This window comes from Eutrigla gurnardus, assembly GCF_963514095.1.
Source record: "Eutrigla gurnardus genome assembly, chromosome: 3".
NCBI lineage: Eukaryota > Metazoa > Chordata > Actinopteri > Perciformes > Triglidae > Eutrigla > Eutrigla gurnardus.
In genome coordinates, this window is record NC_139917.1 from 14,789,196 (window position 1) to 14,815,055 (window position 25,860).

Sequence of the window (25,860 nt, forward strand, 5' to 3'; positions counted from 1 at the left end):
TTGTGAAGTAAACGGGTTACAAAATGAGTTATCTAAACACGTGACCTTTGGCTATGGGGAGTAATGATGACCATTTATCACTATTTTATGACATTTTCATGAACTGAAAGCTCAAATGATCACTGATTGAAGCTTCACTCTGGTGATGGATCTCTACCCACTAAATGGGTAGAGCCTTAATGACATTTTATATGACATTCTTAACGTTTTTTTTTTTTTTTACTATACTATTTACTATTTTATGATATACTAGGCTCAGAAGTCTCCAAATGCTTCGCTCAACTAGGAGTGAAGATAATCGTGAGAGTTTTGTTGGGTGAAAACAATTAGCTTAAAAAAAACTGCAGAGCTGAACCATCCAGTCACGCAGGTTTGTTAAACGTCTTCTTTAGTCTTCGTATTGGGGCGGTTCTTTCTATACGTCCAGGGCAGGGAAACCGTGCACTCGTAAAAATACAGTCGACCCGAAACACGTGCACATTAAGTGTTGTTGCTGCAGCTGCTCTGCTAACAGACACACAGGTCACTGTTGCTGCAGACAGGTTGCGTTTACACCTGTAGGTTCAACGGGTCCGGACCAGGAATAAACAATGCCTTTTACAGTTTAGCCGAGGGCCGAGATGAGATGAGGGTAAAAAAATAAATAAAATAACTAATAGATATTGCCATGAAACTTTGTTGAACACTGGAACAAGTGTTTTCACAGTATTTACAGCCATAACACTATATAACAACATTGTACATGTTCTTAGGATTAAATGTTCTATCTACGAGGCAATGGATGATGTGAACAAACCTCCAGAATGCCATTTTATAGAGTATAACTACAGGTAGATTGGGTATAAAAACAAACTAAAAGTTCTCTGAAATGTTGCAATTAAATATGCAAATGAGGCATTATTTAACACTAACTTTTGGTGACTTCAGGAGAACTCTACAGACGCAGATACAATATTAAATATTTCCCACTAGTCTGAGGGAAACGCGTTATGAAAGCAGAACAGCTCTCATGATTGAACAGCCTGACTGAAGGGACAGACATGTCGTTTGCGCCCTCCCGTGTCTTACAAGGAATACTTCACAAACAAAATCAGCATTTCATATAAACGACTCACCGCGGGTCAGTTTCCAGGCTGGCCTTGTGAATCCTTGGTGATCCGGAGTAAACGGAGGTTTAACAACAGCAAAGCTGTGTAGAAACTCTCACGGCTCCTGCAGTAATAATGAAAGTCTCCTTCATCCAGTCCTTTGCTCGCTACTTCCCAAACACGTGCATTTTCGCCCAAATCTGACTAATTAAAACCGCCACTTCCGTCTCGTGCTTGCGCATGCGCGCCGCGGGTCCGTTGCATAGATTTGGGCTCAATCCCAATGTCCCCCCTAAAGTCTAAACCCTGAACCCTCAGTGATTTAACTGGCCTGGTGCATGGCTGAGTGTGAGAGGCTGTGAGGGTCTGAAATGGTCAATAGAAATGGGACAGCAGTCGCATGTCACTTTACTTTGATGACACAACATATGTTATCTAAAAGTGTTTTACAGCCTCCTCTGAACGTCTTCCAGGATATTATCATCATCTCATTTATTTACTTGTTTTAGTTCAAAAGGCTTCAATAAGCTTAATTCAAATAAATGGTTGATGAATAAACCAGGTGTGTAGCCTATGATGACATTCCTATAATTTCAAGTGGTTTATCTTTAAAAGTTTCTGTGTAAATGTAATATTCCACACATGCGCCGTCCTCTTTGTTTACCTTTTTCCTTTGGGCTTTGCCGTCTTGTGGCTATGAACTGTGGGTAAATCCAGGGGGATGATTCCAGGAAGTCTGTTGTGATGAACTGTTGTCTCCCACAGAGCCTCGCCGGCGTTCAGTGAGGAGCTCCTGGTCAGCTGTGCTTTCCTGCTCTGTCAAGGACTCGTGGCCCGCATGGACCTGGTTTCCATCCACCTCTCCAACGGCCCTCGTCTCTTCTCCTTCCTCTCGCTGGCTTGGGGCTTCGTGGCCGACGTTGACATCGAGAGTGAGAAGTACCGCCACGTGGGAGCCGCCCGGTTCACTCTTGGCACGCTGGTGAGGCTGGCTTCTCTCCGTGTCTACAAGGGCAAGCTGGCTTACCTGCCCGCCACCGAGGACTACAGCAAGGAAGAGGGTTTAGGCAATGACATGAAACAAGCTCCCTCCCTGGCTCCGGCCTCTCGACCATCCAAAGACTCTCCCTGCCAGAACACCTTCCACAACTCCTGCCATTCCAACAACTCCCTCAAAGTGAGGAGGACGGAGAACACGCCTCCTCGAAGCTCCTCCAAAGCCCTCGCCGGCCCGCCCGACTCCCTGCTGCCGCCTCTGGACCAGCCGCTGCCCAGCGACTGGGTGGTGGTGCAGGAGGAAGACTTTGTCCTCATGCTTGCCATGTATCAGTCCCACCTGGCGGAGGACCTGCTGGCAGCACCGGACGCCACCTCGGATGACGGCGTCATCCATCTTTTCTACGTCAGGGCGGGGATATCACGCGCTGCGTTGCTAAAGCTGTTCCTAGCTATGGAGAAGGGCGCACATATGGCGACTAACTGTCAGCATTTGGTGCACGCGAAGGTGCGAGCGCTCAGGCTGGAGCCATATTCACCCAAAGGGATAATAACAGTAGATGGAGAAGTGGTGGAATACGGGCCGGTGCAAGCGGAGGTGCACAGAAGCCTGGGGAGACTAATCACGGGATGAACATCACCACCAGCTTCCATCTCTGCTGTTAAAGGCTCAGTAAACACATGCTGGCATTTTGAATCAGAAATACCCAGGTACACGAGCAAAGCAGGGGATGATGGACTCATCTGCAATGTTAGCCTCTCATCGGTACAAAGAAAACAAGTATGCAACATTACGGCAAACAAGGGTCGAGTATGGAAGCCCAAAGTGTTCAATATTAATTGGTAAGACATTCTGAAATGAATGCTCATATAAATAAATGCAGATAAGATCAACAATATAAACAGGAAATGATAAGATTTTTTAAAAATGTTTCCCATGTTTGTTGCTGCATGTCTGTTTAAGGGGACAGTCGATCACATATGAGTGTCATACACGTATTCTTGCCTCTGTTTATTCAGTATTGAACACTTTGGGACTCCGTAGCCACGGTTGGGTTTACTGTCGTCATGTCAGCATCCCTTCACAGGTCAAACACAAACCATCCATCACCATCTGTAGCCTCCAGTATCTCCTCTTGTTTATCGCTGCATGGGCAGGATTTATTCTCAACCCTGAATTACAGCATCTTCTGCAACAGCAAACGGTTTGATTTATGCCTTCATGGCTCCTCTGCAGTACGTTGGAGACCACACGTGTTTGTGATGCAGCACATGTGAGGGGATGTCGTCATGGTGCTGTCAGTGCTGCTGTTTCAACATGTGTTGAAACAGAGGGCCACAAACACTCAATTAAGGCCACATATGAATATATTAATTTGAAGAGAGAGTAGATTCCCATTATTAAATGATAACAGTAACAAAAGTCAGCTAGAAAGGTGAACTCAGCAGAGTGGAGATCAGGCGTGTCCTCAGCAACACTCCTGTTTATGTGATTGAATGAATCAAGTCCACAGTTGGCTAATCCAGTTCAAAGCAGCCAATCGGTTCAAAGTCGATAATACACTTCATATATTTTTGCCAAAAACAAAATTCAACTCATCCATTTGGATACCGGTAGTTACCGTGAACCGTTTCCCCCACTGTCAGCGGCCCTACTAGCCAGGGGCCGGATCACAGTGTTTAGTGAGGGGTCAGAAGGCAGCCAGTATAAACCGGGTAATTAAAGGTGGTCACTGCAACCACGAGAGGTCCTTGAGCTTGCAGCCTTAACTGGGCTCCCAAAATATGATGCAGTTTGCTGCAGCAGAATGCAAAACTAGCCGTGGACAGACACAGAGGTGCACAATCACTCACAGACGCACACGTGAGAGCACACACACACACACACACACACGACCGATAGAATGACCCTCGTTGCAGAGGGAATAATAATAATGATGATGATGATATTTCCATGTTTTGTTTTACAGTGTGAGTGAAGTGACTCTTTAATTCACCTACAGTACGATATGTTTGGTGCTAATTTCTCCCGTTCATGTGAACAGCTGGCTAAATGAGTGTGGAGGACGGGTGATGAGTGCTGCTGTGTGCTTCCTCCATCCCATCATACTCCTCTTCACACACACACACACACACAGTTCCTGTGGGAGATTTATTCATCATCATCACCGATGTGTCCTTACCACTTAGCTTTAAGTCACACAGAGTGAATGATGAGCTCAGATTGTTTTGATGTGTATTTAATTGTGATCCAAATCTCTTCAGATGGACGTTTCACTCATTTGACCAAAATCTGATGTATAAGCAAAGAAATGTCTTTGTCCGAGTCAAAGTGAAATGACTCTGATAAAGCTTCAGGGTTTAAGCTGGTTAAAACGGCACATTGGTGAGAGTAGGGAGGAGAGGAGGAGAGGAGGAGGAGAGGAGGAGGAGGAGCGAGGGGGAGATATCGACTCGTTAAATGCTGCATGAGGCAGGCGGCGTTGTGTTCCTGACAGAGCGCCCTTATTCTTCCTCCTCACCACGAGAAATCATCGGGGAACATTAGCAAACTGTCCTGGCGCTGAGAGAAAGAGAGGAGGATGGCAGTGAACACACACACACACACACACACACACACACACAATGACAGAAATCAAACCATTTGACCGCTGTTGTCATTGTAAACATGAATATGAGTTTCATGTTTGTTGTATCAGCGTGTCACATCTACGTTCGACACTGTGAGGAGATGACTGGTGAAAGAGCAAACTGTATTTATTCTAGAAATATATTATTTTCTCATGTTTTTGCACATTAATGCTAACGCGGTTCTGAAGCCTTCGTGGCACATTGGGGTCGATTTTCTGTCATTTAGTCGTTTTAAGTTCTGTTCACTCACTCAACTGACGCGCTACGAGCACATCATCATCCGATGGAAACAGAACTTGAAGACGAGCGTTGTTCCACTTCCACCAGACCCGGGGTCAGGATCCTGACTGTTAAAACACAGTGGTTCCCAACCTGATCCCGAAAAACTAAGCTAGTATGTTTACTTCATGGTCAACTAAAAGGAATTATTTAATTTGAAAATTTAAGGGGCCTTAAGATATACAAATATCCAGTAAATAATGATACAAAACAAAATGTAAAATAAATCTATTTTTTTCTTGGTTGGGAACCACAGATCTACTAAATGAACATTGATCTTTTTATACACCACAGTGCTACTGACCCCAGACCAATTTCATACATTTTATTTTCTATGCAAAGTCAGGTTTCTTATGAGTGATGCGGTGGTCCTTTTAACTGTTTGATGTGCCTTGACTGTGCTGCCTCCTGGTGGTTTGGACATGGTGGTGCATTCACCAATTTCTCATCTGAAAATCAACTCTTTGATTTCTCTTCACCATTATTAAGAAAAACAAACTGCTATGTTTGGGAGAAGAGACACATTGGACAAAGTGAAGACAGAAAAACATCTGCTATTAGTGTCATCGTGACTGTTAATATTGTTGCCATGGTGCCGCCTTCATCAATTACTCCCTGGGAATCCCTGAAATCTTCAGCTTTTCACTGAGAAGAAGAAAATGAAGTGAACGCCTGCATTCAGCCTGAATCTCTCTGTAGGTCTGTGTGAAAAATTAAAATGATTTAAATGAAGATGTTCGTTTCACAGCTATTTAAAGACAAAGAAACTCACTTCGCCTGACTGTTTATTTGCCGTTTACGTCTTTACCTGCTGCTTCTTAACCGTTGTGTGTTTTATTGTTTATGGTGAAGGGAAAATGGTCTTTTTTTTTCTGGCACACTGAAGATTGAATGAGTAATTCTTGATTCACAGAGAGCTCTATTTTTCCATGAGACAAATGTCTGTAATTTTTCTATTATTGAATCAAACATTCTGCTGGAGTGTATTTGATTGAAGGGGGAGTGGATACAAATAAATGATAAACATCAACCTGCCTGTGGTTTGGTTTGTGAAACACTGACTGCATCTGATTTTGTGAATCTTGTTTATTTTCAGTTGGTAGAACAGTTGATGGCCATGTGTGTATTTGACACTTCACCTCAACGTTACTCAATGTTACTCAAACAGGAGGAAATAGTGTATTTATTGGGGACTATTTTCAGCTGTGGATTAATACACATTCGGTGCACTAATGAGTATTTTGTACCGGCAGGACCAATGTGGTAATGACTCAAAATAACCTGTTGGTGGCTGCGTAGGAACTACTCGTTAACAGGATCAATGCATTGTTGGTTTCTACGTTTTGTCTTATTAAGAATTAGGATTATCAATGTCAATACAACAGCTAACGGGGATCCAAATAAATATAAGCCACAATGTTACTATGGTACTGCTTGCAAATTTTAATACATCACTATACAGTCGTCTTAACGCAACAAAAGTAAACCATTAAAAAATGAAATCATAAGTACAATATTCAGCATTTTGTACATATGCCCCAAGCATTCATGTGACTTGTCAGAACTTAGGTTTGTGTTAAATATATACTGTATGTATTTATATATTTCAATATAGTCATGACATCTGTACAGAGGGAATCAGGCTACAAATCATAACTTTATTAGTTCATTTTTTAAGTATATCAATAACAGGCCACTGTGGAAATGTAGACATCGTACAGTCAAGTCTTGTGTAGCCCGTTCAAAAGGCTTAAAGCAACATGTTACATGCTTTGGCTGTAAAACAAACTTCTCGCAAGAATAATAATTATAGCAATAATAATAACAATGGTTTAATTTGAATAATATACACACACACATACACAGAAAATTGTACATCATGTGCTTGATATCCTGCCAGATTGTTGCTTCGATATCTACCGAGACAGCTTCCCATTTTCTGTTTCTGCGACCGATGAGGAACGAACGAGATGGAGCCGTAATGTCACCTCTCAACCTGGAGACCCTGGTCCACGCTCGCAGACCAGACTTCCACATAGAGGTGCAGAGGTGACATTTTACAAAGCAGCGATAGTTGTGGCGTGGGGGGGGGGGGGGGTCGGTGGGCGGGGCTTAGTGGAAGACGAAGCAAAAACAAAAAATACCCTCATTCATGACCTTTATTTTCTCAAGTCTCATTAAAGCACAGCAACTCTTGGCTCGTGGTTTTGTCCTCTCGCATCACTCGTAGGTTCACAACATGCTCTCTCACTCACAAACACTCTTCAGCATCAAGGCTCTTAGTTCAAGTAAAACACCAGACAGCCAGCGCTCTCCAGCTTATTTCACAGATTATAGCAAGCACAAAGAAGAGCATTATGTTAAAGGTGGGATGCAGTTATTTAAAACGATGTAAACAAAGACTGCTCTGATTTTCCCAGGAAGCACGATTGGACCCAAAGTTGAGTTTCACTTTCTGTCGGTTAACTGCAGCTAATAAGAGCTTCATGGGAACTTGGTGAAGAAAGCACGGATTTCATTCATCCAGATTAAATATAAAAAAAGTAGATCACAGGCAAGTGATGCCCGGTTACGTTTCGTCTGTGTGCTGTAATGTGTGTGATTTTTTTTTCCTCGTCAGTGGGTTCAGCAGTCGCCTTCATAGGATAACACGCTCAAGGCAGGGAATAACCGAAAATAATAATCAAGCTAAAATAATCTTATCAACAAACTTTCAGCATCACATACGGTCGTTCCTATTCCGGGTATTAAACTCTGCACGTGCAATTAGGGGAGAAAAAAAAAAAAAAATCAGAACACGGCTGCAGTGTTGATGCAAGGAGAGATTTGCACTATTAGAGGAAAACACTGGAAAAGGGGTTTTAGTGGTTTCTAGTGTGTCTATGCCTGTGGAGGTTAATGTCGAACACGTGACACAAGCAGCTCTGAACACGATGGTCTGAGATCATTAAGAACAATTCAAGTAAGGCAACATGTTGACATGAGATGACGGAATGGATGCTGTATGGTTTTCTTTCCCCATTTCATCTTTAAACTGCGTCGCTTGCATGTAATGTGAGCACATCTCCGTCACCGAGAAGTGGAGCATTGTGGGTAAAGCTCCACTCTGAATAACCGACACTTCAGCCTCTTGTGAGGAAAAACAACTTCAAATGCATCAAAACACCAAAGCACAAGTTCCATTTTGGTGATCGAACAATTTCGCTAAACTACGGAAAGTGAATGGAACTTTTGTATGTAGAGGCGACAGCTGTGTTAAGCTATGAAAGGAGCGCACACACACACCTTCATATAGCGCCACCTAGCGTCGTCCTGCACCTGGCTGGCTCCTCTACACACAGATCAGCTAAAGCAGTCTGACTTCCAGAGGTTGGTATGTAAACTTTTTCACTCGGTGTTTGCGGAGTGGTTCAGTGCGAGCGATTGGCGAAGGAAAATACCAGCAAGTACAGTATAGTGGCGGAAGTGGTGAAGCTGTTGTGTTTGGCAGTTTTACTAACATTCAGTACGTTCTACTTGAATATTTTGTGTGTGTTTTGTGGACAGAGAGAATTTGGCAGAAAGCGTACAACCAATGATTTCCATTTAAAAAGAATCCTCCTGGTCGGCGTATTAATACGGCGTCACCTCTCCCAGACCAAATTGTCCATTCGTTTATTGTAGTGCAGGATGGTACAGCGATAATATCAGTAGTGCTACAGGTTGCCGCAGCTGATCCAACAGCCAGGAGAGCTGGGCGTTGCAGTTCATCAGCCATCTTTGGCCGTTCAAAATGCAGCGACGGTCGCAAGTCCGCTCGACATTTCTCAGGCTGTTTGAGTCGGCAGAGTGGTTTTATCCCGCAGATCCCCACCTGTGTGGTGAACGCTGCTGGAGGCCGGGTGGATGAGGAGGGTGGAAGAGGGTTCATGGCACTGATTTATCATCTCATTCAGTCCTTTTTGCATCCACACCACCTCCACCGAAGTCAAAGTCAGAGGCCAAAAAGAGAGACTTTGACGGCGTCCAGTAAAAGCTCTGTGTTTACCTGCGTCCATGAGCAGATGAGGGTTCCTGTGTGATGGGCTAGCTCCCGTAGGTTTGTGCAAATGGGGGCGAGCGCATGTGAGGTCCGCCCCCCTCTTTATCCATCACACTCATCTGCAGAGACACTGAAGGAGAACAAAGACGTTATCAAGTTGTAATTCAAACCTGAACCTCCTCACTCCCCTGATCAAAAGGTGCTGTTCTCCTGCAGTCGTGGTTTCATCTGGAGGGATTATGGGGGGGGGAGGGGGATCGGCAGAACATCATGAAGTTTGGGGCGGCAGGAGCAGTACAGACGAAGAAGAAGAGGGGGTACAGAAGATTGAAAATCGTAGCCCCCTCCTGGAGATAACATGTAATGGATCCTCCTCTACAGCTTGAGGCGGATGGAAAGGTAGAAGATAAGCAGGAAAGAGCAGGGAACAGAGCAGAGGTGCGTCGGGAAACGGCGAGGAGGCACTTACTTGTCCTCTGTGTGCTCAGGGATTGCGGCGGCGGCCAGCGCAGCTCGGTACTGCAGCAGCACGCCACGGATGCTCTTCACAAACCCCTTAGAGAGCGGGAAGAGTGGAAAGCCGATGTCCGGGTAGCCGCTGCCCTCTGGGAGGAAACTGCGGTAGCTCTTTCTCCGTTTCTTTGGTCGCACCACCGGCTGGCTTCCTGCGGAGGCCGCCCCTCCTGTGGCTGTGGCTGAACCTGATTCTGAAGCCCCGGCGCGGACTACAGAGCCGGCGACTGTGGAACCGCCCCTGTTTTCGCCACCAAGAGAGGCGGCTCCTTGGGTGCCTTCGCAGTCCGAGTTCTGGCTCAGCTCCTGCTGAGAGACTGCAGTGGTGGAGGGACTCAGCCCTGAATCCTCCAGGTCCTCCTCTATAATACTGGTAACTCCTGCACCTGTGAGCCCCTCCTCCCCGGGCTTCCCCGGGCTACTGTGAGCCATCGCCACGGGTCCCTGCTCGTCCAGAACCTCCACAGATGAAGGCCGGTCTTTTGAAAGCTGAGCCCTGGAGGACGGGTGTGGTGCCTGACTCCTCTCAGCACCGTCGTTCAGCTCAAGCCACGCGTCCAGGCGGTGGACGAGCCGCCAGCCGTTAGAGATAAAGTGCTCCTGGATCTCCTGTTTGAAGACCTCCACAGGATTCTGGAGGAGCTGCGTCATAGACTGGACCATCCTGATCAGGGCCATCTCGTTGTAGCAGCGGCTGTTCTCATATCCTTCCTGTAGGCCTCGGTCACTGTCGAAGCCAGCCTCATTATAGTAAGGCTCATTGACGAGGATGAGGCCTGCAGAGAGATACACATGCATGTTCATTATGAAGAAGATGGGCAGACAGCACCAGCAGGAGAGGACCTTTTAACCAAAATCTGCCGAGGAGATAACATCCACACTCTTTAGTGAATACTGAATTATGCAGTAGTATACACGTTTTTACACGAGTCATGGTGAATTATCTGGAGTCTGTTTGTTTGTCTGGCAGGCTGCACGTTCTACGTGTTATGGAAGTGTGTGTGAGGCAGACACAGTTAGTAAGTGTGATACTCCTTCTGAGCAAATGAACACATGAATAAAACATGTCTGTGCTGCAGAGAAAAGAAGTGAGAGCACTAACCTTGTATGGAGATGAGGACTTGCAGCAGACTGGATTTACTGGTCCATCTCTCAGTGCCCTGTAGATCACATGACCAGAAAAGAAACAGACATTTTTCATTTGTGATCCATGTTTTATTTCAATTTAATCAATGACTGCCATTTTTAGTCTTTACAATATCTTAAAAAACATGTTGGCAACACAAAAAGTAATTAATTAAACACTCATTCTACCACTGCAGAAAATTATGTTTGTCATTAATTCACTTTATAGTTTCTTTAACTTTATCAACTACTTTTTCTTTTGGGAAATTCACATGAACCACTTTTCACAATACGTCACTCTTAAAGCTGGCTGCTGACCGTTTGCTGACAAGCAATGTGGCATAGAAAAGGCCTTTTCTTTATTTATATTTAAATCCAGCACAGTGCTGACATGAAACTCACCGGGGGCTACATTGCATCACATCCAGCAAACCTCACAATGATGAACGATGAGGGCAAAACAGCATCACCGATCTGCTTTAGCCGTTTTTATACTCTCTGGGCTAAAAACACTGAATCTGTCAGTTCACTACTGAGTTTGTAAACGGTGCAGACATAACCTTCACTGCTACTCCTCCACTTCAGGATTCTGTCGGTGCATACCCACGCCCTAGTCAACACCCCCTAAAACTGTCGCCATTGTTTCTCTCAACAGAGCTTCCTACATGTACCCACATTAACCTGGACAGCAGCACTCACCTTGCCGATCCAGGTGCCCAGCAGACTGACGCAAACCTTGCCGTTGTCGTAGAGGTTGGGGTTGAGGCGCCCGCTGCACTGCGACAGGTAGCGAAACAGAGGCGGCACGGATGGGTAGATGTTGGGCAGCTGGATGTCAAAGAGGAACAGACCTTCCTCGTAGGGCGTACGAGTCGGCCCTTTGATCAGCGCAGAGAACAGGTCCTGTGTCAAAGACAGCAAAGACCTTCATCTTCATGTTTCATGGCGTTTCCAGTCAGAGTGATCGAAACGGTTTGATGTTGGGTTACTGTCGGATTATATGATCAGATAAGAATCATAGCTTGCTTTTTAAACATAGAGGATCCCACTAATAGTCATCAAAGACGGAGGAAAAAGGCTCACGAGAGAGAGAGAGAGAGAGAGAGAGAGAAAGAGAGACAGAGAGAGAGACAGAGACAGAGACAGAGAGAGAGAGACAGAGAGAGAGAGAGAGAGAGAGACAGAGAGAGAGAGAGAGAGAGAGAGAGAGAGAGAGAGAGAGACAGAGAGAGAGAGAGAGAGAGAGAGAGAGAGAGAGAGAGAGAGAGAGAGAGAGAGAGAGAGAGAGAGAGAGACAGAGACAGAGACAGAGGGATATTCCTCTGATCAAACAATCCTACAGGACTCTGGATGTCTTTTTTATAATTTCTTTTTACTACTTTTTACTACAACATTGAAGACAGGAAACCCACCATGCGATCTTCAAATGTTTTGACCATGATGCCATCCGGCAGTGACGTTGCAAGTAGAGCCATTTCCTTTCTCACGGTGCTGAAAAACTTCTTTGCCTCCGCTGGCTGAAACTCCAATTTCTTAAAGGAGTGTGTGTCTAAAAGAAAAATAGAGAGATAGGGATGGTGAACATACAGCAGCCTAAACTTAAAACTAAACAGACTCTTCATTCATATTCAGTGGCAAGATTTTTGTATATAAAGCGTTCTGGTTTCTGTTTATAGTCTGAGTAGTATCAACAGATAACGTTTGAGCAGGTTGTGTTTGAATGCAGATCGATGTAGAGCGCAAAAGAGGTGGGACACATTGGCTGAAATGCAACCTCTGAACCCACCGGCTATCATCCGATGATGATTTAGCTCGTTATTATCTTAAAATTAGCTTGTAAACTGCTCCTTGTGAAACAATCTGGTCGTTCTTTTCTCCAACTCCAGTCCTGAGCTGTTAATCGGACTGTAAACAACACAGAAGAGGAACTCTTGGCCTGGATATCCGCCTCATCTGTCTGAGATTCCAGAAAACCACCTCCACAGTTCTCACCTGGTGCCCACTCCAGCACAGAGAACACCTCTCCCTTGGCACTGGTGAAGGTGACGCCAGGCTTGCCACCGCTCTGTTGGCAGAGTACCGGTGTGTCGCTGAGAAATTCGCTGGGCCACTCTTGTCCACCCACCGGTGTCTGCGGCTCCTGCTGGGGCTTTTCCTCTCCAGCTCGCTCTACCTGAACAGGGACAGACCAGCAGTTAAGACACTGCACTTCTGTTCTGCCATGTTGTAGATCTCCAACACTTACCTCTATTCCTGCTCCTCCGCTCCCCCCCGCCTCGACCACGGCCTCCATCTTCTCCTCCTCCACGATGGCCACGTTGTCCAGCGTCTTCCTCAGGTTCTCCTGCAGCTTCTTGAGGTCGTCCAGGAAGCGTTTCTCCTTGGTTGGTTTCTCTGGGGCCGTGGGCGTCACCGAACTCGCCACATTAGTCGCGGAGGCAGGTTCGGCGGAGGTCGGGGAGGTCGGAGAGCCACCGGTCCAGAGCTGCTCCACGGTCATGTTCTTCAGGCTCTCCAGGATCTTCAGGGCCTCGCTCAGCTCCCAGAAGCCCCGGGAGGCACCATCTTTACCTGGCTTCTCCGCTCCATTGACTGCTCCTGGAGCAGGCAGAATTATTAGTGTATAACTGATTCCTGCACGTATAATTAGTGGAAGGTTTTCTGTGATGTAAAAGCATCAATTCATGTCTGAATCTCCATTCTGTTTACGTAATCAAAGTTATTGCTTTAGCGCCTTTTCCGACCGTAGGAACTCTCCCCAGGTACTAAGGACATTTTGAAGAACTCATTGTGTTTCGACGGTTACCTAGAAAACAAAACTAAATGAACGTGGTTGTGGCTCACCGTGGCAACTGTTACTACTGCATAGTATTTACTGATGAGTGTTGGATGTAATGAATAAAGTGCAGAGGAGGAAAGTTATACTTAGAGCCTCTTGTCTTTGCTTCAGAGCGTAACCGCTGTGAAACAATCAAGTCTCTCTCTTCTACCACACGTCCTCCTTCTCTCTCTTATTATCTTCTCCGTCTCTTTTTAAAGAGTCGGGATGCAAAGAGCACAGCAGAACTTTTAATTTATTTAAATTTTCATTTCATCAAAAAACTAAGAGAAATGCTCTCCCCGCGTCCTAAAATTGACCATATTTGAGTACTTCTTTGTTTTATTGATTAAAAGATCTGTGGTACTGTGTATGTTTGACAATCCCTGTAAAACGCACCCTGAAAGTTCCTGCACTTTCAGAAAGTACTACCCTGGACCAGGACCAGGATCTTTTTGGATGCCCCTGGAGCTTAATTTAGACCCTGGTCCCTGCAGTCCAAACACAATGAGTTCTTCAAAAGTCCCTGGGGAAAGTTCCTGCAGTAAAAAAAAGAGGTTTTTAGGTTCCTTTTGACCTGAAGAGAATAAAACCGTCACAATTCAAGGAGTGACACTGCAGAGTTGACACCATTCCCTTCAAATGAACAATAATATAACAATTAGCTACAATGCTCCCCACCTCCTGCAGAAGCAGGACTAGCAGCAGCCGCAGAGCCTCCTCCCTCGTCTCCAGGGGCTCCTTTAGCGGGGCTGGTGACCCCGGCTTGAGGGGGGATGATGAACGTCGTGGAGCTGGTGGGGGTCGGGGTGGGGGTGGCTGTCTCGGTGACATCTGCATTGTTGACATGGCTGTCGTCCTCAGTGGTGAGGCCGTTATCCGTCTCCCAGCTGTCGCTCTCGTCCTCCCACTCCTCAGTGGACAGGACGCTGCTCGTCTCCTCCACCGAGTCGTAGTCGGTCAGGTCGATCTCAGATTCCACGTTGTAGAGGTGCTGTGTGTGTGAGATTATTAGGATTCTATCAGCAACAGATGGCTCACTTGTAATGATTTGATCTGTTTAAAGACAAACTTTTACCTGTGGCAGGACGATGGTCATGGAGTTATCCGCCCACACCACTTCAACTTTGCTACTCACATCCACCCTGGACACCAGGCCGACCGACGTCTGAGGGAACAACCGGTAATTAAATATGAAAACAAGACGTGCTATGACACAGTTATCTATCCATTGATACCTTTGATTTTCTTGAAGCTATGTCATTAAGGGTGGACTAAATACAGTGCGACGCATATGAAAGAACAGAGGTTTTTAAATGTTCCCACCTCGTTTTCACACTCGTTGTGTCCGTTCTCCGAGTTCCATATTCTGATGACGATGTCGGTGGTGCGGAAGTGGAAGTCTGGGTGATCTGCGATGTCGTACACGCTGACATCCTCCTCGATACCAGAAACCTGGAAAGAAGCAAAAACAGAATACCGGGCCGATATCAGCTCTCCATCTATAATACTATGAAACTAGTTTTCAATTCTCTCCCTCTCTTTTTATTATACAAATATCAATTCTGCTCATGTTTTCACTTCTTTAAAACACAAACGTCTTGCTTTCCTGACTGACCTCCACGTCGTCGCTGGTGGAGTTGAGTTTGATCCACTTGACGATGCATGTTCTGCCCTTGTGATCCCCAGACTGGATCACGCCGTACACTCCCGGGTCCTGGAGGGCTTGAGCTGAGAAAGCACACAAACCACACACGTACAGTTTAGAGAGCACAACAAAACACTTGAAACTTTCAAATGCAATGATTTATAAAATAAAATGTACACGTATAAAAGAAAATAGAAACCGTAGGCTGTAACACCATAGCTTTAAACACATGTGCCTGTATTTTCGGTCTAATTCAAAGACACACAAACTTCAGCATCAGTTTCAGCAAATTACCTAGATATAGGTAGGTAGGTACTAGGTGGCAGAATGGCCTATAAAAAAAAAGGTCATCTGACTCACACTCTGGTCTAGATAAAGGATTTTGAAGGCCGATACTGATACAAATGTTTGTCGATTTAAAAATCCGATAATCCGATATATCGGCCGATATTTGTATTTTTTTGTTAACAAAACATTAACACATAACATATTTGTAGTTATTTATGAGCCTTCACTAAAATAATATGATAATGCAGTTTAAAATAAACTTGTTTATTTTATTGTCACAACGGAACAGAGGAACATATATTAAAAATATTCAAGTTCTGATAAATAAAATGTATTAAAATACAAACTTAAGATATAAAACACTTGGTAAGCTTCATAAATATAACTTCGAACAAGACTGGAGACAGATTCTGTTAAGTTCTATAAGGGTGTTTCGTCCGTTTTTATTTTATTTTTAAAATATTCATTTATCGGCCATTATAAATGCCGATACCGATAGTTTGGAAAATGCCTAATATCGGCCGATAATATCAGCCCGCCGATATATCCGTCGGGCTCTACTCTGGTCACTGGTCTGAAGAAGTGAGATACGATGAAATAAAATTAAACGACAAAAATCCTCATTCAAATATTTGTTCTCCGATAAACTGTCCCTTACGTCGTTTGTCCACTACAAAGTCCCCGGGACAAAACTCATGGCTGTCGAGGTGCTGGATGGGGATGAGGTCGTTGGACCGGATGCCCTGCTCCAACCGCCCGTCCTTCCACATCACATCAGACGTGGTCTTTGTGGACACAACTTCCACTGCAACCCTGCACAGAAAGACAATGTGAACCATCTAAAAACCCTGCCTCGCCCGGTGAAATGTAGGACGATTTCTCTCTTGCTGACTTTGTACAAATAATGGGCTTCACATCATATTATGAAACTCACTTGGCACATCTGTGTTTACATTTTCATCGTGCGTACCTCTATCCTACAGGGCCCGGTTATAAGTTATATTACATACAATATATATAATAATATCATATTTTAGCTGCTTTTTGTGAGTTGATAAACTTAACCGTTTGTTTAAAATGGGCATAGGATGTCGTCTAATATGAATCGCAGGCCTCTGAATTTAATAGATATTGTATTGAGTAAATAATATCGTGTTGTGATTAAACTTCTGTTTGCACCCCTACCATTTTGTCCCTGTTCCTATCCTCTCCTCTCGTCTGCTGAATTTATCTTCACTGAGCCATTGAGGCATGTTGGGATGTTCTCATTCTCTTTTCTCTAGTTCTCAGTGCTTCCTCTCATCATTTTGTGCTGCTTCACTGCCAGCATGAACAGAGGAACAGCACTGATAGTAAAAATCTAACTTTAAAATCATCAGAATCCTGGTAAAGTAACTTATCTGTCCCCAACCAGAGGATGTTAAACTGACACTTAAAAGGTTTGGTTTTGGAACATGGATCTAAATACTGGCTAAAGAGCACAGAACAGATGACCTTCAGTGTTGTGGTTTGTTTGGTGGATTAAAACAAGCAAGACAGTGTGTGAAATCGTGAACGAAGGACGAGCGAGGCGGTGTGCGGTTGAGGAAATGACAGCATCGGTATTCGGCATTAAAAGACTTTCTGTGTGCGGCTGCTGTCGAGCTCCAGTGTCACTGTCGGGCAGATCTAGACATCGAGCCCTTTGACAAACGAGAGGGAGGTTGGAGGGACACACAAACACACTGTTGCCAGTTTTCTGTAAGCAGCGGTTGGTTGCTTTCACAGTCAGTAACAGATGATGTCACTGGTCTCATTTTCACACCAAATTCCAGTCGTGAGGGGGAACTATATGTGTAGGAAGCACCACCTTACAGATCTGTCAAAACACTTCAGAAAAAAACACTGGTGTCTTTTAAAAAAGCACAGCGGTCTGATGAGTCACTAAATCTACACAAAAGTTGACAAACAGTTGTAAGAAACAGATGACAAGAAGAAAGAATGAATGAAAGAACCAAGGAGTTTCCGTTTCTGCCGTTAACTCACCGATCGCCAGGCTTGAACTCGCGGGAAAACTTGGTCCTCTTCTTCTTGTGCTTCCTCTTCAGGTTACGGATGGAGAGTGGGATGCTCTTCTTACGGTTGGTTCCCAGGCCGCCGCTCTGAGAAGAGGCGGTGGAGCTGGCCGATGACGTCAGAGAGCTGCAACCAGGGTCAAAGTAACTGGTTAATGTCTGTTACATCATACAAACTGGATTCACAGAATTGTTACCATAACTGTTGCTGATAAGTTTTCTGTCAATCAACTAATGGGAAGAACAAAAACAACCAGAGAGCCATGATTTGAATTTTGTAAACATAATAGTCCGACCTTCTCCTGCCAAGAGCACCGCTGGTTTGAAGGACACCAGCAGCGTTCCTGCTCCCTCTCTCTTCAACTAATGGATTCATTGCTAATGTTTTAATTTACAGCATAGCAAGAAAATAACTGGGCTTAATGAAGCACCAGCTGAAGTTCATGCAGACATATTTTAACAGCACTGCGGTATCTTTATCTTTCACAGGAAGAACCTTCAAGCTTAACATTTTGTTAAGGGCCATGTTTGAGAGAAGATGATTCAGCAGTGCGGCCATTTCTAAAGCTAAACAGGTCCAAACTTTTAGAGAAAGCTGAGGAAGACGCTCCGCTTGTATCCGAGGAGATAATAACCCTGTTAAACTATTTCAGTGTATTATATTTCAGTAAATCAGTATCTCTGCCAGGAGAATCATGTGATCAGTCGTGTGTGTGTGTGTGTGTGTGTGTGTGTGTGTTCCTGTGTCTGTCCACAGAAAAATAGTGTTTTTTGAACACCAACCAAACATGAGCATGATATGTGCCCCTTTAAAACAAGCAACCAAATGTTAACACACCTGGTATCATCAGTGTCTTCTGCAGCCTCATCATCAGCATCCTGCTCCCAGTGTTCGGCCGGGGGGTCGTTGGGGTTCTGTGAGTCCAGAGGGTTCTGTGAGTCCAGAGGGTTCTGGACGGTGGCCACGGGGCCGTTGTTGTTGTTGGGGTGTGACGAGTCTGTCTGCTCGGATTTGTGATCCCCTGGTGAGGGATAAATGTAAAAATCTATTTAGGGGATGGACAATCAGGGATAAGGAAAATAAATTGTATATACTTAAAATAAATTAATTCAGAAGGGAGGTGCTCGTTGTCTGATTTCTTAAGGTTTATATTTTGGTATGGCTTCACAGAGCGAGATATAGAGACATGAACATCTACTAGTTGATGTTAATGATGTTAAAGAGGATCTGTATCCTTTTCTGGTGCATACTTGTATTTCAGGTTTCTACTAGAACATGTTTACATGCTATAACACTCAAAAGACATTTGACTTTTTCCCATCCTGGCTGTGCTGCAGCACCTCTTCTCACCATCTCTGATATGCTCCGTTTGAGATTTTCAATACATTATGAGCAAAAACTCTACCCATCTATATTTTCCCAGCTTATGTGTCAGTAAGGATCGTCATAAAATGCTAATTTCAGTTGCTGTGTTGACATCACACGTCTATTTTTAGGTGAGCGAAATTCTTCAGGATCAGTCTTGCTGAACTCATAGAGGCAACCCTGACAACATCCAAGAGCAGAAGTGTGTGTGTGAGTGCTGTTTGGCACCTTGTGCGTCAGCGTTCTCCGTCTTCTTCCCCGAATCCTTCTTGAACATCCTTTTCAACTGCAGGAGACACACACACACAAACGGAGTGAGCGTTTAAAGATGATCAAAAAATCCCTCGCAGTTTACAAGTTCTGACAATCTGTTATAGCTGAGGGGTGTCCAATATCCAAGGAATATTCTTGAAATACACCTCAAAACAGGGGATTTAAGTGTTAAGTAGCTCCTGGGGGATAACAGGCTGTATCGACCTACATTCTTTACAAAAGGTAACAGCGTAATTAAATATACTCTCACATATATGAACAATTAAACATATTTGATCCTCACCTTTCTGGCCACAGGGTCTTCAGGCAAGACGGGGGCACCCTCAGGTCCTTCACAGGTGATGCGCGTGGCGTCCCCCTTGGCAGGAAAAACATATAGGGCCCTCTCTCCCAGCTGCCTCTGGGTGTGGTCGTAGTATCCTAAACGCCTCACCCTAAACCAAACCAGCACAGCAACCACATACAATGTCAGTTTCTAGTATCTGTGTGTGAGGACACACGGATGAACATTCAGACTCACCTGCAGAGACTTTCCTGTGGAATGGTGGAGGGAGGTGGATAGACGCTGTCTGAGCCTTTGGGAGAGTAGCTCTTTGTGATCCACGTCACCTTCAGTTCCACCACCTTCACCTGAGGAGCGCAGGACAGACACAATTAGGGCAATTTAAGATAAACAATTCATTCTCAACTCTATTTAAATACAGTTGGCCATTAAAAGGAGAAGAAACCAAAAGACAAGGGCCGTCATCACCGTCTCACCTCTTCTACCACCACCCTGAACTTGCACGTCCTGCAGAGGACAGGTTTGACTCCCGACAGCCACTGCACGTTGGAGAAGACTTTGGCCGGACCAATCAGAACCTGGCCAGGGTAGAAACCATAGGCCTCGTCGAAGAACAGACCCTGAAGAATAAACACAGTCTTTTAGTCACATTGTGTCCTCGTTTCTGAGAACATGAGGATGCATTATATAATCACATACTTACAAATTACATTCACATGATGTTAAACACATTAGCCTATGTGAACTGCAATGCAACATATAACATTTAAAATAGTTTTTTAGTGCATAATTATTGTTCCCCTCTGGGGAAAATACAACACAATACAACTGATCTGTAGCTTTAAACAGAGTGCACTTTGTAGCCTTTCTGAACATGGGAAGTTAATAAGCATCAGAACCAACCTATCAAGAAAACTAAAAATGGAAAATCTCTGATAAAAAATGAGTTAAAGTCTGAAAAGCAAAGCAGAATAACTGTAGTGAAATTTTTATTATCTTTTTCCTTATAACTATATAGAAAATAATGTAATCTGATCGGATCTGAGCTCTGACTAACAGGCCAGAATGAGGACCTTGCTCACTACCACCACCTCCTCTCTGACTTCACCTCAACTGTTTCAGCAGCTAAATCTGCCTTCTACCTGGCAAAGATCAACTCTTCTGCCTCCAACCCCAGGAAACTCTTCTCCATGTTCTCCTCCCTCCTCACCCCTCCTCTTCCTCCCCCTCCTTCCTCCCTTACTGCTGATGACTTTGCAACTTACTTTACCAAGAAAGTAAATGACATCAGCTCCTCATTCACTCCTAACCTACCAGAAAACATCTCCCCCAACTCTCAACTCTGATGGCCTTACCAGAAGACGTTCACGCACTTGTTACATCTAACCGTGCCACCACCTGCTCCCTCGACCCAATTCCCTCCTCTCTTCTCCAAGACATCTCACACGACATCTTGCCATTCCTCGCCACCCTGATCAACTCCTCCCTCACCTCAGGTCGCTCGGACCTGTCGGTCACTGTCGAGGGCATCACAGTATTTCCTTCGTCAACTGCAAGGAACCTGGGTGTAATCCTCGATGACCAACTATCCTGCACCCCCAACATCACTGCTGTGGCCCGATCCTGCAGATTTGCCCTCTACAGTAGCCGCAGGATTCAAACTTTCCTCACAAAGGATGCAACGCAACTCCTGGTCCAAGCACTGGTCATCTCCCGCCTTGACTACTGCAACTCTCTCCTGGCTGGACTCCAGGCCTCGGCGACTAAACCATTGCAGCGTATCCAGAACGCTGCAGCACGCCTTATATTCAATCTACCCAAATTCTCCCATGTGACCCCCCTCCTCCGTGACCTCCACTGGCTCCCTGTTGCAGAACGCATCCAATTCAAGACAATGGCACTGGCCTTCAGGGCCATCAATGGAACGGCACCCATCGACCTTCAAACACTGGTCAAACCCAACCCCTTGTTTCTACTTTTTAGCACTTACTTTATCGGCAATGATACGTTGTGGTTTCTTTCGACAAATGTACTTATTGTAAGTCGCTTTGGACAAAAGCATCTGCTAAATGCCCTAAATGTAAATGAATGAACCTGATCAGGTGACAGATCAGAGCTTGTGGCCACATACCGAATCACTGACATGTGGACAGACGTCGTACAGCTTGGCACCGTCCTCCTCACTCATGGAGCACCTGGAGGGAGAGAGAGAGATAGAGATAGATAGAGAGAGAGATGCCTGGTTGAGGTTCACTGGATTTGGCATTGATGAATACAAGCCAGCGAGGCGCAGACAGACACCAACACGGTCACAGTACACGGGGTTTTAATCACACACAGTCTACCTGGCTCCGTTGGAGAGCTTGAGGATGATGTGATTAGTCAGGTCGTACACTTTCCCCAGCCAGAAGTCATAGGCGATGTAGTCGTTGTACATAAAAGACTAGAAAGAACACAGTGAGAATACACACTTTATCAAAGTATTACCTTTGACACAATTAGGAGGGTGCACAGTAATCACATGGAGATCAGTGTCCTTTTCTCCTTGCAGGTGCCTGAAACACTGTTACTGTATGTTAACGGACACCAGATATCACTTGTTGGATTGCAATATTCTTCACTCAATGTTGCAGAGGTTTAACGTTTCTATCAACAGTATACCATGAGACCGATGGTTTTGTGTTCATCATTTCACAATTAATGAAACTTTTCATAAAATAATGCAATAAAACACTCTTAATCTTCCCAATATTAAAGAACGGGCTATGCAATGACGCGCTGGATTTTATATCATCTTCATCACTGACAATTCAGACACATTTTGATAATGTTTATTATTGCTAAATGTGTGTTATTATCAAAAATAAAGATATAATGGCTTCATTTCAGGACATAAACAGGCATTTGTTATGGTTGCTGCCCTGAAACGTAGTTTGTCCAAAAATGTACCTTAAATGTTACTTTGACTCATCATTTATCTGTATACAGGTGAGCAAATTTCACATTTTCTGTCTAAATTAAGTAGTTAATTTCAGGAAATAACAGGCTAGGGATGCTACGATGTAGGATTATATCGCGCAATAACAGATTTTGGGGAATTATTGGGATAATTGTAAATATCGTCACAGGTGACTTGAAAATTGGTCTAGCTCACTATGATGGCAAACAAGTGAAAAATAACATTTTTTATTCATCTTTTATTTATGCAGGGAATCCTTGTGATTCATCTTATTTAAGATAATTTGTATGTTTAGTGCCATTTTTATAGCTTTAAGTACATTTTGATGATTATCAGGATAATATTGTGAATCGCTTTTACCGTGGTCAGGATAATACCAACGTATTAGACGGCCCTGCGTAGCATGTCTTACCCAGAAGTGCTGCAGGTCTTTGCTGTTAACTGGATACAGAACACAGTTCGTTCCCACTAGTTTCACTGCACACTCGATGTCAATGTTGGTCACGATACCACACTGATTGTCCTGTGATGCAACAAATACAAGTTCAGTATATCACCCCATCAACTGTCATCACTGCTACAGGATCCCATTCATCAACAGCAACAACTCAGTATTGCTTGTAAGCTTCTTTTACTATCCTGAGGTCCACAAGCATCATGATAAAAAAACAACAACATGAATTTTAACCCAAGAGATAATGTGTTGCGTTTCTACTTGTTTCTGCGAATCGTTGCACTGCATTAAGACAGAAAGTCTCCTCAGTCAATTGTAAGTGTCGACTGGTAATAATATTCCAGTCGTGTCTGATGCAGCAAACTGAACAGAGTGGCAAACAGTGACATGACTAACAAAGAGAGAGACTTGATTGAATGGAAGCTAGAAACAAGACTGATTGAGAAAGTGAAGCGAAAAGGGAGAGCTTTAGACAAAAAACTCCACTTACATTAGAATGATTTCGTCGCACGATGTCTCTAATGAGCAAAGATCGATCTTCAAGTTTCAGCTGTAAAAAGAAAGACAAACAAGTTTAGAAAACAGCTGACCTCAACGGCCCTGTAATGAACCCCGGAGAGGAACATTAATCACATTCACACTTAGACCCCGACAACATTACTGATATGATTCGTCACAGCTTTGTCTTGTCCCGGCTTCGCAGCCATGAAGACCGCAACGTGCACAGTCAGCACCCCCCCCCCCCGAGAGCAGATCAAATTATTTTGCCATCCGAACAGAGAGACACATTTCCCCGAGCTGGCCGACATGCGCCTCTAGTGTGAGAACACTGCGGGAGTCAGCAGACATACTGTCACCATCAATAATTAATGAAGACATTGAAATAAAAATAGGACTTGTACGACATGGTTCACAAGTACGAAACAGCTTGATGGACAGATGGAAGCAAAATAGCATTCATCAGGAACTACAAGCCCGGAGAGCGTCGGGGTAGAGAACAGGAGCCGCTGGGCTAAACTTGGCACGAGGCCGGCTCACAGAGTCGCAGTGGGAATCCTACATTTTGCTGTGTCACACTCCGCCTGTTAACGGGCATCCAGAACAAAAATAGCCCTGAATTACAACGGTGTTGGTGGGGCCATGGTGCTTCGGGCACCAGTGGGATGATTAAATATGATCCAGGAAGGCCACTTCAAGTAATGGATCCATGAGATTGGAGGCTCATCGGAGAGCAAAGCTTTCAACAGTATTTTAGAACAACCCTTGGAAATAAGTCATTTACCCTCTGTTGCAACAATCCCTGCAAATCTGTGATAACGTTACAAGGAAATCTAACCTTAATTAGTATTTTAACATATATAACATTTAACATATACAAAAATAAAAGATGAACTCTGCATTTAACAAGACGGGCCGACACAGGGATCGGACAGCCAACCTTGTGGTTAAAGGACGACCCGTTCTATCCACTCAGAAACAGCCGCCCCCTCAATGACATCACTTTCTCAGATCTACTAAATGTTATATGGCTCTACTGTTGCACCCAAAACCACAAACCAGCACAGTGCCAACTGCAAAATGTGTAACAATAATGACATTTACCGTTTGTGCCAGGACTACTTCTTGTGCACCCAAGTTACTGGTTTTCCATACTGGGAAACTTCAAAACCACAGAGGAACAGATGAAAACTCCACCACCTGCAGAACCTGAAACTTCTACTGAAACAGTGGAAAGTCATCAACTGTGAACTGAGAGAGCATCACGAAATGCCGAATCAGCTAATTCTAGTGTGTGTGTGTGTGTTTATGTCACATTTTCTAATGTAACTGAAGGTCTGAGTGGCAGAAAGTGAACAATAGTGAAAAAACAAACTTTGCTAAGGAATACTGATGTAAAAAGCAACCTTCATGAGGCTCTGCTGGCAGCCAGAGCCTCTGACTTTGGGGAGAGACAGATGGAAGTAGAGGACGAGAATGTAGAGTCGGATCAAAGCGTTGCAGTTTTAACAGCTTTTGACCTTTTAATCAGGCGACCACGCTGACACATAACTGACAACAACATAATCCTTCTTTTGATTTACATGACAACAGGAAATCTCATTTACTTATTATACTCATAACTCTGGTCATTGTGACTATAATTGGTCATGCACACTTTGCACTCATACAACAAAGTGCCAGCAAAACAATGGATATTAGGATGCAAGCCTCCTTGTGGTTTTGAGATCAACTTATATGTTACATATAAATGCTTTTCTCCGAGTCCGACTAAAAATGAACAGAGAGAAGAGCCTCATATTGGCTGTTGTGGTTTACTTCATAGGGAGGTCTACTTCCAGGGAAACGGAGGTGACGAGTACAAAATTAGCATGTCCCATAGTCAGATCGGGTACAAATAACCCAATTAAATGTGTAAAGATGTCAAACTGAAGACAGAAATACAAGCACAAGTGAAGATTCTCACACGCACACACACACACCCTGGCACTGAGTGAGAGAGTGTGTGTAGAGGGGATACGATCGATGGGTCACCATGTTCTCTTGTAATCTATTAAACAGCAGCCTGTCTGCTCCTCATGTCTCTGCTGCTGTGGCACACACACACACACACACACACACCTCATTAATATTCCCACAGTGCATAATGCTGCAGTGCGCTACTGTAGTAACTGATTTCCTCACCAGTTCAAAAACACTTTTTTATACTATATCTTGTACCCTAAAGTAAGACAGAGCACAGACAGCAACACATCACTGTCGCAGATGACTGAAGACCACAGCTGACCTTTGCTCCCCTTACAAATCATCATCAGCATGGGAATTTGCTTGTTGGGAAGCAATGGTTGCCCAAAAGGGGGGAAGCTCTCACTGATCATACTGATATGAAGCTGAAGAAAATGAATATTTTCCACCTTTTATCACACTTCATTATATGGAGATGACAGCACACATATGCTGCTCAAACAACTGAAGAAAGTCTTACACTGATGTTAATCCTATTTGGGATTTCAGAAACCTGCAGGCTCACTGCATGTATAATTTAAACTACAGTACTACAGGATGG

General features: G+C 44.3%; 2 protein-coding genes across 3 annotated transcripts in view; one reads left to right on the plus strand and one right to left on the minus strand.

Moving 5' to 3' along the window:
• Positions 1-6,024, plus strand: part of LOC311011599 (sphingosine kinase 1-like) — a 32,739-nt gene extending 26,715 nt beyond the window's left edge. Inside the window, exons 5-6 of one of the 2 annotated variants that reach the window (XR_014596908.1) lie at positions 1,854-3,358; positions 3,419-6,024. Coding sequence is in view for 1 of the 2 variants with exons in the window: in XM_084006636.1 (XP_083862762.1) it covers positions 1,854-2,718 (865 nt within the window). In the remaining variant the exon portion in view is untranslated. Of the gene's footprint in view, positions 1-1,853 lie in introns of both variants that reach the window. The other variant, XM_084006636.1, reaches the window with a different exon arrangement.
• A 608-nt stretch (positions 6,025-6,632) lies between these two features.
• ube2o (ubiquitin-conjugating enzyme E2O) overlaps positions 6,633-25,860 on the minus strand; it is a 30,247-nt gene continuing 11,019 nt past the window's right edge. Inside the window, exons 2-23 of the mRNA XM_084006014.1 lie at positions 23,287-23,346; positions 22,755-22,865; positions 21,729-21,826; positions 21,515-21,578; positions 19,860-20,003; positions 19,621-19,730; positions 19,384-19,534; positions 19,056-19,113; positions 18,300-18,483; positions 17,433-17,588; positions 16,066-16,220; positions 15,090-15,202; positions 14,798-14,926; positions 14,550-14,639; positions 14,153-14,465; positions 12,899-13,251; positions 12,646-12,826; positions 12,066-12,202; positions 11,353-11,556; positions 10,631-10,688; positions 9,485-10,304; positions 6,633-9,145 (exon numbers count right to left, since the gene is read on the minus strand). Coding sequence (XP_083862140.1) covers positions 9,118-9,145; positions 9,485-10,304; positions 10,631-10,688; positions 11,353-11,556; positions 12,066-12,202; positions 12,646-12,826; positions 12,899-13,251; positions 14,153-14,465; positions 14,550-14,639; positions 14,798-14,926; positions 15,090-15,202; positions 16,066-16,220; positions 17,433-17,588; positions 18,300-18,483; positions 19,056-19,113; positions 19,384-19,534; positions 19,621-19,730; positions 19,860-20,003; positions 21,515-21,578; positions 21,729-21,826; positions 22,755-22,865; positions 23,287-23,346 — 3,717 coding nt within the window. The 3' untranslated portion in view covers positions 6,633-9,117. The remainder of the gene's footprint in view (positions 9,146-9,484; positions 10,305-10,630; positions 10,689-11,352; positions 11,557-12,065; positions 12,203-12,645; positions 12,827-12,898; positions 13,252-14,152; positions 14,466-14,549; positions 14,640-14,797; positions 14,927-15,089; positions 15,203-16,065; positions 16,221-17,432; positions 17,589-18,299; positions 18,484-19,055; positions 19,114-19,383; positions 19,535-19,620; positions 19,731-19,859; positions 20,004-21,514; positions 21,579-21,728; positions 21,827-22,754; positions 22,866-23,286; positions 23,347-25,860) is intronic.